We start from the raw sequence: 13,637 nt of genomic DNA, 5'->3' as shown, positions 1-13,637 counted from the left end.
GAGCTCAAATAAACTCTGTCTACTTCTCCCCCCAGTGTGTTTATTTGGCGCGATGCACACTGGGCAACGAACCCAATTGTTGCCTCCCTCGGGCACCTTGTGCCGGCAACAGGGAGATGACTAGAGCACCAGCCCCAAGTCCGGACCCAGATGAGAGAGACAAGCAAAAAGAATAGAAGTGTCTGTGCTGCTAGACCACCCACTGCCACACCACTAAAAGTGCTGCCCTGTGCCTTGCTGCCTCTCAGGGCACTCACTCAGGCATCATATTCTGCCTCTGATTAAGTGTAAGCAGAAAATCTACAAGGAATTGAAAAAGAAATTGATCAGTAGAGAGAGAAAGATCTGCCAATGGTCTCATAAATAAAGTGAGAATAGCCAAAGGTGCAGCTCAGTTAGAAAATAAGTAGCAAGAGCTTCTTCAGTCACACAAAAAGGGAAGTAGGAAGTCATAATATACTGAAGATGTGGGGCAGGAAAGGTAATCTTGGTAAAGCACAAGTACCAAACAAATACTTTATCACCATTAGTCTTCAAGTCAAGATTAAAATATAAAAAGGGAGATGGAAGGGCACCAAATGGAAATGATACAGTTATGGAAATTACCCCATCTGAAGTAGAAGTAAAATTTAGGTTGCTTATTGTGACAGATTGAGGGGGTAGGGGCATGAATAATCTCCACCCAAGAATAATAAAGGAACTGGCACATGAAATAGAGATTCCTGTGGCATGGGTTTCCAATGAAGCTGCCACTGAAGAATAGTACCCCGTGGCTGAGCCTACATGAGCAGTCAACTGCATAGTTGTCACTGTACAGTTATTTTAGTACTTACTTCACCAAGTACTAAATGACTGTACAGTGACCGGCATTCTGTGCAGTCCCATTCCTGCACAGTTATTTTTAGAAGCTACTGCACAGTTGCAACAAGCTACTGTGGCATAGCTCATTGCTACTGCACCATAGTGTCTCATGTTGATGCACCCAGTAACTGGGAATTAGCAAATGCAGTGGCCCTCTAGCTTGATTTCAATATTATGCCAGGTCTTAAAACAAATATCTAACTAAAATCAAAGATATAGGGTAAACAGAAAATGGCACAGAAATGCAACATGACTTTATCCAAGGAAAATTGTGTCATACCAATCTAATTTCCTTCTATGGAAGAATATCTTCTTAGACAGTGTCAAGGCAACAGACTACATTTATTTAGACTTTAAGCAAAGATCTGGCACCGTGTCCTCATGCAAAATTATTAGCCAAACTGGAGAGGCTGGTGACTAATGCTGAACTGGATAAATTGGTTAAAAAGAAAACTACAGTAAATCATACTGAAAAGTGAGTTATCAGGTTCAAGAGCATTTAATAGGAGTGTTCCTCAAAGACTGGTGTTGGGGCCTATCTTGTATGATATTTTCATTAGTGACCTTGGTACAGGAACTAGATGTGATTTTATTAAATTTGTGGATGTCACTCAAAGTGAGGGTGACTGGCAATCCAGAGGAGGATTAGATTATTACAGAGGAAGACCCATTCCATGAAGCAAGAGAACTGGCATGAAGTTTACTAGTATGGGCTGTGAAGTCATTCAGTTAAGAACTAACACGTATTTTGCTATAAGATGCAGTGTACCAAACCCTACAACCCCAGGAATTGGTACAGGGAGCCAGCAAGGGAAGTTCCCAGTTTTATATAAGGGCTGCTGGGGATTAGGGTCACATGTCAATCAGTTAAGGAGAGGGGGACAGACACAGGTAAATAAACATTGACATTACGGTACATATACTTAGGATCTGGGTAACAGGAAGTAAACAGTGACAGTGTGCTGAAAACACCCAGGAACAGGTAACCAGTAGAAAATATTAACACCATGATCTGTACACTTGAGAACCTTAACACACCCCCCTCCCACCCCACCCCATTTCCAGAGGGCTCCAGACCAGTTTCTGGTCTCATAAAATGCTTAAGTGCCATCTGCCCAGGCTCCACATCTGAGTCCTGCTCCTGCAGGTTGTAGCCCTAGCTTCACCACTCATTCCAAATCTCTGGCCATGAATCTCCCTCACTGCTGCAGCCACCCACACTCCGACGCTGCTCCTTCCACGTCCTCCTGCTGCCTTCTGGGAGTTTGATGCAGTGCATGATGCAGTTCATTTCTCCAGCCCTCTGGAGGCTTCTGGGCATTGTCATTCACACTGCAACATTACAGTACATGACATTTAACATCACAGTACATTACAGCATTTTATAGACTAGAGGCAAAGAAGAGGATTTAACGAATCAGGGAGGTGATAATGCGCCATTAAGTCAATTGACTCTCCCCATGTTGCCAGAATAGAAATTCTGCTCCCTGTTCCAGGTGCTTGGGATCAAAGAGGGTTCGGCAGCTGCACCCCATTGGATCTGCCCCTAAATATACTTCCTTTTTCCTCACTGTCAGCTGATAGTTAGATTAAACTAAATGATAAGCCTGCAATTAAAAGCAGAAAGAGTGCTGCATGCAAGACAAGAAAAATATACATGCAGGTCATTCCACTAAGATCAGTGAAATAGCCAGGTAAGTGGCTTTAATCATCATTAATAGTGTGATATTTAGATTTGGAGATCCTGTTATTCTGGTGATAATCAGATGTCAAAATATAAATATTATGATATAAAGCCTTTCCCATGGACTCCAGAAACTCCTTCTCAGGAAATAGGACCTCTGTCCATCTTACTTTATAACTGGAGAAATTGTGCAGTGGCAAATTATGTACCCAAAATTTTCCCCTTCCTTGATCTCCAAAAGCCTGCTGAGAAGTTTGTCGTAGTCCTATCCCCAAATGTCTTCAGGAGTGTTAGAGTCAACTCTTTACTCTCTGGTTTTTGCAGCATCTGGTTTTTGCAGCATCAGAGTCAGAAAATGCTCCATAGTTTTGATGCTCAACTGCTGAATCCAATTAGATGACCTGAGTATATGGAACTCAGTGAAAGGAACCATTTTAAACAACTACATTTAAATTGCTATAATTTTTAATATGCAACAGTATCCAGTGTCTGTATTAGCACTTCAGCTATAGCACAGTAGATATATGTATATATAAGCCATAAGACGACCAGATTTTTAGTATTTTGGCTGTATTAGTATCTCCCTGGAGACGTTAAAAAAAGGCTATTCAGGAGAAACATACATTAATCTTGTAAACACATGTTTTTGTAATGTAAATGTCAGAAACAGGTAAACTTTCAATCTTCACATGAATGAAGTTGATCTCATAAATTTTATTACCATGAAGAATAGTGACCTAATAGTGGAGAATTAATAGAAAAAAGTGTTGCGTGCATAAGGAAGAATTGTTACAGTGGTTCCCACTCCATCCCACTAGTCATGCAGCAGAAAATCCTAGTTATCACCCCGGTTTGCTTGAACTGCTTGGCAAGTAATCACCCAGGATAGTAGTCCATAAGAAAGATTTATTAGATGAGGAAGGGTCCGTCCCCCCAAAATGCCAATGCAATGATCGCTGAACCAAGGAAACATGATGAAAAATAGATTATTACTTAAAAAAGAAATACTGACTTTACAAAAGACAACTAACCCTAATACCTTCCTTCAGTTATTCATCCTTCCTTTCAAAGGGCCAATGTCCTTTATGCCTAGTTTACTTCTCAGTACCACAAGAGGTATGCAATAGAAAAATCTACTTCACAGGTCTTTGAGCAGACATTGTCAGGTCAATGATCTTGATCTCTCTGGGCCATCTGAGCTTGGTTAAGATATTTTGACATGTCTGAAAACTTAGCATTTAAATAACAATTTCTCTACATGATTCCAGAAAAATAATAAAAAGGGCAACATTTAACAAAAAAGTTCATTAATTGAAAATGAGTTTTCCCTCACATAATTCTTGTTTTATGCTATTAGAGTTTGCACTCCCTCACACAGTCCTTAATTAATTCCTATTTTTTCTTTTGCATCCTTTGATTGGAATGAACTCAACAGAGGTATCCTATTTAAGCACATTTTCATGTATGCAATACTGGCCAATCCTCAGAATACTTTGACTGTTCCCTATGGGAGAAAATATATGCATATCTCCTTCAAGATACTAAGATAATAATTAGGAAGATGAATGTTTTTTCAAGTTTTTCCTGCGTTCCACTGCTGTGCGCAAGGCCTGAAGAATCAAATGTTTATTATTTAGGATGTTATAGCTGGTCAGATTCAGCAACTTGTTGTAATTCTCCTCTGTGTATGTGAGCATGCCAGTAGCATATGGGGTAAACGCAGTGCTAGAAACATTAAGTTGGCCTTGTTTCATCTCCGTAGGACTGCGTTCCACGCCTGAAGAAAAAAAAAATGCAGTTAGGTTCACCAATGAAAAGTTATTCTGATCCAGTCAAAAAGACAACAGCAGCCCAAAAAGAAGAAAATGTCTCACTAGTGTCTCTGCTGATTGGGTTATGGCTAGAGCTAGTCAAGACATTTTTGCCAGGATAATTTTCCAATGAAAGACTTTTTGTTTTTTGTTTTTTTTTAAATCCATGACAATATCTCTATTTTGCTAAATATTTTTCGCTTTCTTCAATGGTAAATGAAATGGCAGTTCCCCTCCTGCCTTCCAGCAGAAACTCAGATAGACAAGAGTATTAAGGACATGCAGCCAGAGGCTGAGCACCCCAATTCAACCAGAAAAACTGCAGCAACCAGAAAAGCAAAGAAGTGAGATACTCTGCCTCCCATCCCAGCCCCCACCATCACTCCCCTCCCCCTAAGCTTGAGCTCCACAATCTCTGGTAGTTGGTATTCCCATTTTCCAGGCAGATCTAATCATATCTCCATGAGTATGTGCTAAATGTGCATGATGGGAGAGGGGAAGAGGGTGACTCTATGGGCAATTCCAACAGACCAGTCTGTGGAGTGTCATTGAAAGTTTTTAGAGAGCACTGCAAGTCCACTCTAGTCCCAGCCACAATAAATTCACCAAAAATGTGCAGTTTCAGTCATCCTGAAACTATTCACAAGTTCAACATGAGTTCACAGAGTAGTTTCAAATGGGAAAATTCAGAGGGAGAGGTCAGAAATAAAATTTCACAAAAATGAAAAAGGAAGAGGTGACCCTCCTTGTATCCAATGTCCCAGTGATTAGAGCAATCATCTAGGAAATGCAGGACTTGCATTTAAAATCCCTTCTCTACTTAAGGAGAGATGATCCCACATTTCCCACCCCCCAAGGAAAAGTGTCCTATCACACTGATGCTGTAGAATTTTCTATTTCCATTTGAAACAAATATTTTAACATTCACTGGAATATAGATCTGAACACAGGTATCCTCCCATCTGAGTATCACCAGGTTACAAAGTCTGTCTGTCTGTCTAACTCCCCACTGCCCCTTGGCTCAGTAACTATGTACATTTTTTATACAAAATAAATCATGCCTAACAAGACCGGTTGAGGAAGCTGCACATCAGAATAGCTTACACTCTGGTTGTCAAGTCACTTCCCTGAGGAACAGAAGAACCAAATTCAAACCCACCCTCTGGCTGATGTAAGGAATTTGAACCAAGGTATTTCCATTCACAAAGATGCCTTCATAGTCAAAAGAAAAAGACAGAGAGGTTTTGAAAATAAGGGAACACTGAAAAGAGGTCACCACAGTATTTACCACACCGAATGAAAAAAACAGCCTATCCAGTGGGAAGCCCGATTCTAATGAAGAAACGAATGACAGCCCAAACAGAAAGAGAGAATTTATACTGAAACAAACTCTCCAATATCAAATATGTACAAGTTACATTTTAATATGCATGATGAATACAACACAAAATGATGCTAAAGGATGAAGAAGCTTGGAATAATGGTAGGTCTCTTGCTTTAACTGTAAATTCTCCACATCTTTCAGTTTAAGATTTTTCAATTTGATATAAATAACACAACCTCACAAGAGCAGCTTTGTCACAGGAAGAAAACAAATATAGAAACCATGCCTCAGAATGAAGCACTTATACTCAGTGGTAGTATAAGCCATAAGTGAATGTCACTCAGGTTACTTTTGTGCTTGGTCAATAGGGGACAGGACTCTATTATGCAAATAGAGAACTTAGCTAGAACTAGAGTGGCTCATGCTTCTAGCTCTGGAGTTCCCAAATTCAATCCCTGGTGTGCTGGCCAGAAGGCAGTTGTCATAACAGGACTGACTTACAAGTGGTAACTTAGCCAGTGAAGCAGTTTGCCACATTAAAATGACCAATTGAGTAGAAAGGTGAATCAAATAAGAATATGAAGTGCATTCAGCAGGTAAGCTGGCCACATTGTCTTCAGTAAATTCACAAAGATGCCTTCATAGTAAATGTGTTACTACTAATGTTAACTTACCGGGTGCCTTGTATTTTTGGAAAGTATCACACACTAGTGGGAAATAAAGCAATATAGGAGCCCGTGAGCTCTCAGTATCTTCAAAGAGGTAGCACTCCTTTAGATGTTTCCTATCTTCCTCGCTCAGCACAGTTTGGGGATATGGAATTCCTTGCTCAGCATAGTATTTTGCAGCCTGGTCCAGGGGCTGCATCAAGGCACAGAAGAAGTTTAGAACCAAAGGTGACATTAAAATTGAGATCTAATGTTACCAGAAATTAACGTTATATTGCGCAGGATATTTTTCTGACTATATGAGAGTACTCAAGGGGGAGTCCAGTTTAAGATGCATAGATTAAAAATAGAAAAATCCAACAGGGTATTACAGTAACTGTTGATTTATTCTTTGGAGAACTCTACAAACAGCGATGTAACTGCAAAAATTGAAAGAAAGAATTACTTTAGATTTTTAAATGGTATATTTCCTTTAAAACTCCATAATATGCTAATGCATATATTTTGTAAAAAGTAAAGATTTTGTTTCTCCAGTCCTTAATTATTATTTTTGCGGGGGAGGAGGGGGAGGGGGGGGCGTAGAAAACCTTAATACATACTTTTAAAAATTAAAAATTCTAGACAGTTAAGGAGTTCCTAAAAAAGGTGATAGAAAGGGAGCAATCCAGAAAAAGTATCAAATGCTCCATAAGACCTCCATTTACTGGAGTTCATGGCACATAAAGCAGCCATGGCACATGGCCAAAACAAATGTTCAGATCATAGGTCCTTAACTTGTAATGGATGTGGTACAGATGTTCAGTAAAGCACTTTAAGTTAAAGTGCTTTAGTTTGATACCACATGCATCCAGGGTTAATTTAGATCATAAGCAGCCATTTATGTGCCATGAACATCTGTTCTGGCCATGTGCCATGGCCACTTCATCAGACCATAGGTCCATCTTGCTCAGTATCCTGTGTCATACAGTGGCATGAACCATCAAGACAATCATGAACCATCAAGATAAAATCATATGTTTTAAAACAGAAATGATATTAATTCAAGATGAGCAAAATTATCTTTAAAAAGAGATTATTTTTAAAAAGTTGAGTTTCTGGCTTGTTGGTGCCACTAGTCTGGTATAAAGGGGCCAAAACAAAGAAGAGAATCTGGTCCAGTGTTCCTTTCACAAATTGGAATTGTCAGTAATTCTACAGAGAAAGATTGAAGTACTTAATAAATCTCGCCCTTGTATTTGTGGAAGGCAGAATGTAATATTAATAAAATATTATGATGAGAAACACATTCCATTCCTATAATAGTTCAGAAGCATTTTAAACAGTAGCTACAAAATTAAGACATCTTAAAATCAGTAGTTAGGATAATTTGCATTAAGAGAGATGGCTGAGACATGGCTCTCTGGACATTTAAGTTGATTTTCAGTAACTTTTGAACACAGCGGAAGCTCCAGAGAACTGGAAGAAAGTTGGCATTGTACCAAAATTTTTAAAGGATTAACAGAATGAATCAGATCATTTAAGCATGTCAGCCTGCCATTAGTCATTAGCAAAACAATAAAATATCTGGCATGCCACTCAATAAAAAATAAAAGAATCACAATATAATTAATGCCATTCAACATGAGTTTACAAAAATAAGTTTCTGGAAATCAATTTGATTTTTATAAAATTATAACGTTTTTAAAGTTAATAGAGTTGATATAATAGACTTTTTAAGCTGTTTTACTTGAAACGCCCAATATATTAAGAAACCAAAAAATAATATAAAAATCAATATGGTACATATTAAATGAATAAAATGATTACTACCTGATGGACCTCAAAGTGTAATTAGAAACAGAGGATTATTATTAAGTGGGTAAGACTAGCTAGACCTCAATAGTGACTGGTTCTTGGCCCTATACTATACAACGTTTTTACCTATAATCTAATAGGAACCATACAATTACTATCAATAAAGTCTGCAAATGATAATAATCAAGGGAGTGATACATATTGGAGAGGAAAGTTCATAAGATCATTTGGTAAATTGCTTTCAGGTAAGTAGTTTGATACTGCCAAATGTAGAGTCATATATACAGAAACAAAGGGCACATTTACATGCTCCCTTAGGGCAACCTTGTTACTGTGTTGTGCTTTAGTACTTCCAAGAGGAATAACCACCCATACTGCAGCATGCACATGGTACTTGGTTAGTTTTTGCCACTACTTCACCATAGCAGCATGCTAAAATGGGGGAGCGCATCACTACGGTGAAGTAGCTGCCAGTCATGTGTAGACTCATGTGATTGCTAGGTCGCCGTACTGCATTGTACAGTGATGTAGGACATTGCTATGGTGACAAAGGGCAACATGTAGACCTGCCCAAATACGCTAGACTGTTGTTAAAAGATGGGAGACCTGGGGATGCAGTGACCTAGACTAGAACATGGGGATTATAGTGAGCTGAACACGTGTTCTCAGAACAACTCTGCAGCCAAAAGACCTAATTTGACCCTTGGATGTATGAAGAGGATAAGATATTTTTAAATACATGTTCTAGGTCAAATAGGAGTTAATTACAGCCTGTGTTACAGTGGAAATCAATAAACTGATTGCTATTATCCATTATTAATCTATGAATATATGAAAACATACCTTTTTTTTTAATCTGTGTGATAGGGCATCTTGGGTTTTTCTGAGCAAACACTGAACTGAATGAAATTAAACCTATCCCCCCTTTCAAGTGTTCATCAAGCACTCTAAATAGGTACACTTAAATGCCAAATGAAACACTTGAACAGTCAAATGAAGCATCTACCTTCATTTCAAGGAAACCTATTACAGTTTTGTGAGGTGTCAGACACTGAAATAAGCAATCCAGATTAGTTGAGATTTCTCAGGATTTGTCTACATTCCCTAACTGCTGCTCCTGGATGCACCATTCTGAAAGCAAGCCCCATCAACTTACATTTTTTTTCAGAAAGTGATTAGATTTCTACTGCAAATGCAGAGTTCCTCTTAAGATGACACACCATCACTGGTATGGTACTTAATTTAATTAAGCATAGGATTAAGCTTCTGAAACCAGATTTCATGCCCATTTCTATACTGGAAGATCAAAAGAGTTGATCTTTTCTCAGCTCCTGGAAACATTTTGCTGCTCTAAAGTCTAGAAGTGAATATCTAATCATTTAATGCAAGATTTAGAGATAAACAGCCATTACTTTACTAGGACATCTTAAATCCTCTCACCAATGTCTGCAGTCCCCCACTGTAGTTTAAGTGAAGAATGACATCCACTGTCCTCTCTGGCCTTAGAAGTGGTGGGCAGCTAGTATTGATGAAGAAAGCAGTGTCTGTCAGCTCCAGGTAATCTGCTCTTTCATTCAGTTCATTCGGGGAAGAATCTAACACAGTGTCTGAAAAAAAAATATCAGAATCTTATTTCACTTTACACATCCAAATGTACTTTCCAGCTGCACAACTGCCATTTTTAGCATGTATGTACAGTTTGCAATCCTATTCCACTTGCAGTACAGACCTGCAGACACCCACACAGCCACTGAGTATGTTCAACAGGCTGGGTTCTGGCTAGGAAGGTACATGACTTTATACGTGCACATCTGAGTGCAAGTTCCAAAATTGCACACCAACAAAAAAGTGCCCAATTAGCTCAATAGACAAATAAAGCCCTCACCCAGGAATTGGGAGATGCCATTGCTAGCCCCCATCCCCTTCACCTAGACTGTTATTTTTCCCAGCACAGTGGTCCAATCAACAGGTCACAGGTAAGGCATTATCTATCTCTGACTCCAGCCAAGCCATAACTACACCTTGCACTTAGTGTCCATTGGATAAAATGGACAGAGATTTTCTGTCCCACTGGGAGCAAGGGACCAAGCTAGAATCCCGAGTTCTTTCCTTGCCAGAGCAACAGCCATCTCACTGAGCCACCCACCATCTAGTTTGTGCTCTTCTCTTCTTCCTGGCCCCACATCTTTTGATGTCTAGAGAAGAGACTTGATAATGCCTAAGTTGTGGCGTGGTGGTTAGAACCATCTGCTGGGAAGTTGGAAAGATATAGATTCAAAGCTCCTCTCCAGAATAAGGGTCCAGGAACCTGTGATTGCTAGTAGTACCCTAGGGTGCCGTAGGGTGTCTGCTCCTATACACTGCTCTGACACATAGTAATTAGTGGGCTCCAGCAGCCTCCTGCGCCTTGTGTATCAGCGTCTCCACACTTCTAAATAGCAGCAGGGGTGGTTGAATTAAAGCTGGTCGAATGAACTTTAGTTCAAGCACCCCTGCCATCATTTTGACATGAAGGGACACCAATACACAAGTTGCTGTGGTGCTTTAATTAAAGCTGCTCCCTCCACCCCCAGAGCACATGCAAAAGTACCCTTAATTGCTAGGATAAAACCAGGAAGTGCTCCCTCCTCCTCCTCGTCCTCCTCTGGCATCTAACACCCATTAGGGATGAGTTTTTTCCCCCTGTACAATTTTGGGACTTGTGCTTGCCCAGGTACATGCGTATGGAGCCACAAAACTGCCACTGCACAGCCTACTGTGTATGCTCAGTAACCATATGAACACATTCATGTCCACATTGTACATGCAACAGGATCATAAACTGCATTTAGTACCAGAAACAGCAGCTACACAGCTGAGTAGCTTCCACTTGGGGGCATAAAGTGAAATAGGATTCTGCCCACAATTTTCACCATAACTGAATTATGGTAGGAGCAGATCTATTGCTATCAAGGGAAAGTAAAATGAGAAGAAAAATAATTAATCCTCTACTTTTTGTTCAGCCTTTGATACATCATTCTACCCACTAGAGTTCAGCCTTGACTTCAGGGAAAAACCTTCACTGAACTAGAAGCCTTGGGGCTACATACAGAAATAGATGAAAAGTTTCATTTTAAACTGTTTTTGTTCAGCTGATGCGCAGAGCTGTGTAGACACACTTATTTTGATTTAAACTAGGCCTACTTCAATTATTTTAAATCAGATGTGTCAAACTCAAATTGGTGGGAAGGCTGTGTCCCCCGCTGTCACATGCCCCTGGGCCTCACCCTGGCTCTCATCCAGGCAGCCCCAGCAGCACCCTAGGCAGAAGGCTTATACCACCACAGGAAGATCCCTGGCATGGGCCATGACAGCAGGGCTTCCAATTCTGATGACTGCCTAAATCCTGGCTCTGGCAAGGATGTGGGCTGCCACCACATGAAGCCCCAACACTGCAACCAAAGCCAAAAGAAAAGTCCAAGACCTGAACTGACCCTGCTCCAAGGCTTGGATCCAGCCCGCAAAACATGTTTGGCACGGCTGGTTAACAAAGACTTAAGCTAATTCAAAGCAAATACTCTTGATCTACAAGGCCAGCCCTGAAGTGAAACAGGCTATACTTTTGGCCTGCCCATTTATTCAGAAAAAATAGAGCTACATTAAATCTGCTGTGGTTTTTCCAAGAAACAAGCAGGTTGCACCAAACAGATTTCATTAATGACTTTCAGACAAGTAACTTCTAGCTTAAAATAATTTGCTCAGAATTAACTTCAACTGAGAAAATGATTTATGTTTAAATAATAAAACTGATTTGTTCATCCCCAAAGATCTAAATACCAGACCACAAGCCACCTCAAAAGATGCTACCAGAATTGAGCACCATTACCTTTCCACATGCAAAACCTGTCTTTCTCCAAGTATCTATCATGCATCTGCAAACCCTTTAAGAAATTGTGATAATGTGGAAGCACCGGACGGTGTGTTATGATGTCTCGAAGAGCCTCAGAAAGGCAGCTTCTGGGGAAGAATAGGCAAGTTTTATCACCTGGTCTTGTAGGTAGAACAGGCCACTCCTCTGAGGAAGAAACAAATAGAGACTGTGTGTTTAAATTCATTTTTGAAAATATTTGCCCACAGTACCAATAACAGTGAAGAGTTCATCTCCTTGTGCGTTTTCATATTCAGAGAGCTTTTGGGCACCTTAGCACATAATTTTTAAAATAGATGCTTACTAGTGAAAACAACCCACTTCAATAAATCCCATAAGGAAGGCAGCTACAAAATGATTATATTTTCTCCCATACAACATGCACCCTTTCTCTAATATCAGCCCCCTAAAATCAGAGTACATATTTTAAGCTGAGGAGTTTTTCTGTTCTCTAAGGGAAAAGTAAGTCTGGAGGCACTGTGCATGGCTCACAGCTCCCAAGAAAGTCTTATGTTGCCTCTCTCACAGCCCTAGCTATTGGCTTTACCTTGTAGCTTGTGCCTGAAGCAGCGAGTGAGCTGCTGGTAGTATCTTGGTGAGACTTGGATACGGAAATAACACTTTATTTACAGGAAGTCATATAAAGAACTATTTACAGTAAAGAATTAACAGTCTTGCTATTGCCCTTGTCCTTCTGCAAACAGAGAGAGTGCCCAGGAAGTTTGACATCCCAGAAGACAGTCTAGGTGAGAGATGGCATCAGGAACTTTCTAATGCCACACTTCCTGGGCACCCTATGTTCCCACAAGGACTTATTCTGTGTCAGTCAGCCACAACTGTGAAAAAAAAATCTTTTTCTACATTCTGCCTTCCAAAAACAAGGTATATGTTTTATTTGGGGACGTGCTGTATGCAAGAAGATACAGTATCAATAGCCGGTAAGTAAAGTGAGACACCAGCAACCCCAAGTTCAAATGAAAAGCAAAAGACTCTTAATCCTCACTCAGAAGGAAGCCACAGATTATTAGATGTAGAATGGAGGATGGTCTCTTGAGAGAGGCAGCTTTGTCTTCTCTCAAAAGGACTCCTGGCAACTCTCTTTCAGTTGAGGAGAATCCGCAGTGACAACACATCATGAACATCTCATGCTAAATGCAGAAGTTCAAGAAGGCCCTGGCGGAAGTGCTCTACCACACTTTACTGAAAGTGCTATAAGTTGGAGCAGGAGCAAACATAACAGATGCTCACAGTTTGGTGTGTGGGTGGGTGGGGGCTCTCAGCTCAGAGCCTGCCTGCATCAGCAATGGCTGGGGTGGGAGAGAGGATGGAGAACATTGTCCTTCCCTGCCCTAAGGCCTCCAAACATCTTTCTGACTGGGGTCTCGGAGGGGCAGGTCCATGCTGCAGGGGGGCTCCTTCCGCCCCTCCCCTAAGCCTCTTGACAGCTGCAGCCAACAGCTGCAGCAGAGCTGCCCAGCTAACTTTCTGGTACACTGAGAACTGGGGCCGGGGTAGGAGAAGGAAGCTTTCCTGCTCCGTGTACCTAGCCTGGCTCCTCCCTAGACCCCAGCCAGGAAGGTACTGGGAG

General features: G+C 40.6%; 1 protein-coding gene across 1 annotated transcript in view; it reads right to left on the bottom strand.

Annotated features, from left to right (window-relative positions):
* Window positions 1-1,140: 1,140 nt before the first annotated feature.
* Window positions 1,141-13,637, bottom strand: part of LOC109320785 (cytosolic phospholipase A2 epsilon-like) — a 52,386-nt gene continuing 39,889 nt past the window's right edge. Inside the window, exons 18-21 of the mRNA XM_019551041.1 lie at window positions 12,008-12,196; window positions 9,583-9,749; window positions 6,355-6,541; window positions 1,141-4,322 (exon numbers count right to left, since the gene is read on the bottom strand). Coding sequence (XP_019406586.1) covers window positions 4,099-4,322; window positions 6,355-6,541; window positions 9,583-9,749; window positions 12,008-12,196 — 767 coding nt within the window. The 3' untranslated portion in view covers window positions 1,141-4,098. The remainder of the gene's footprint in view (window positions 4,323-6,354; window positions 6,542-9,582; window positions 9,750-12,007; window positions 12,197-13,637) is intronic.

The sequence above is a fragment of the Crocodylus porosus genome, unplaced genomic scaffold (genome assembly GCF_001723895.1).
Source record: "Crocodylus porosus isolate Cpor-Errol unplaced genomic scaffold, CroPor_comp1, whole genome shotgun sequence".
Taxonomy (NCBI): Eukaryota; Metazoa; Chordata; order Crocodylia; family Crocodylidae; genus Crocodylus; species Crocodylus porosus.
The sequence above is the reverse complement of the archived record's forward strand: the minus strand, read 5'-3'. Positions and strand labels throughout refer to the sequence as shown.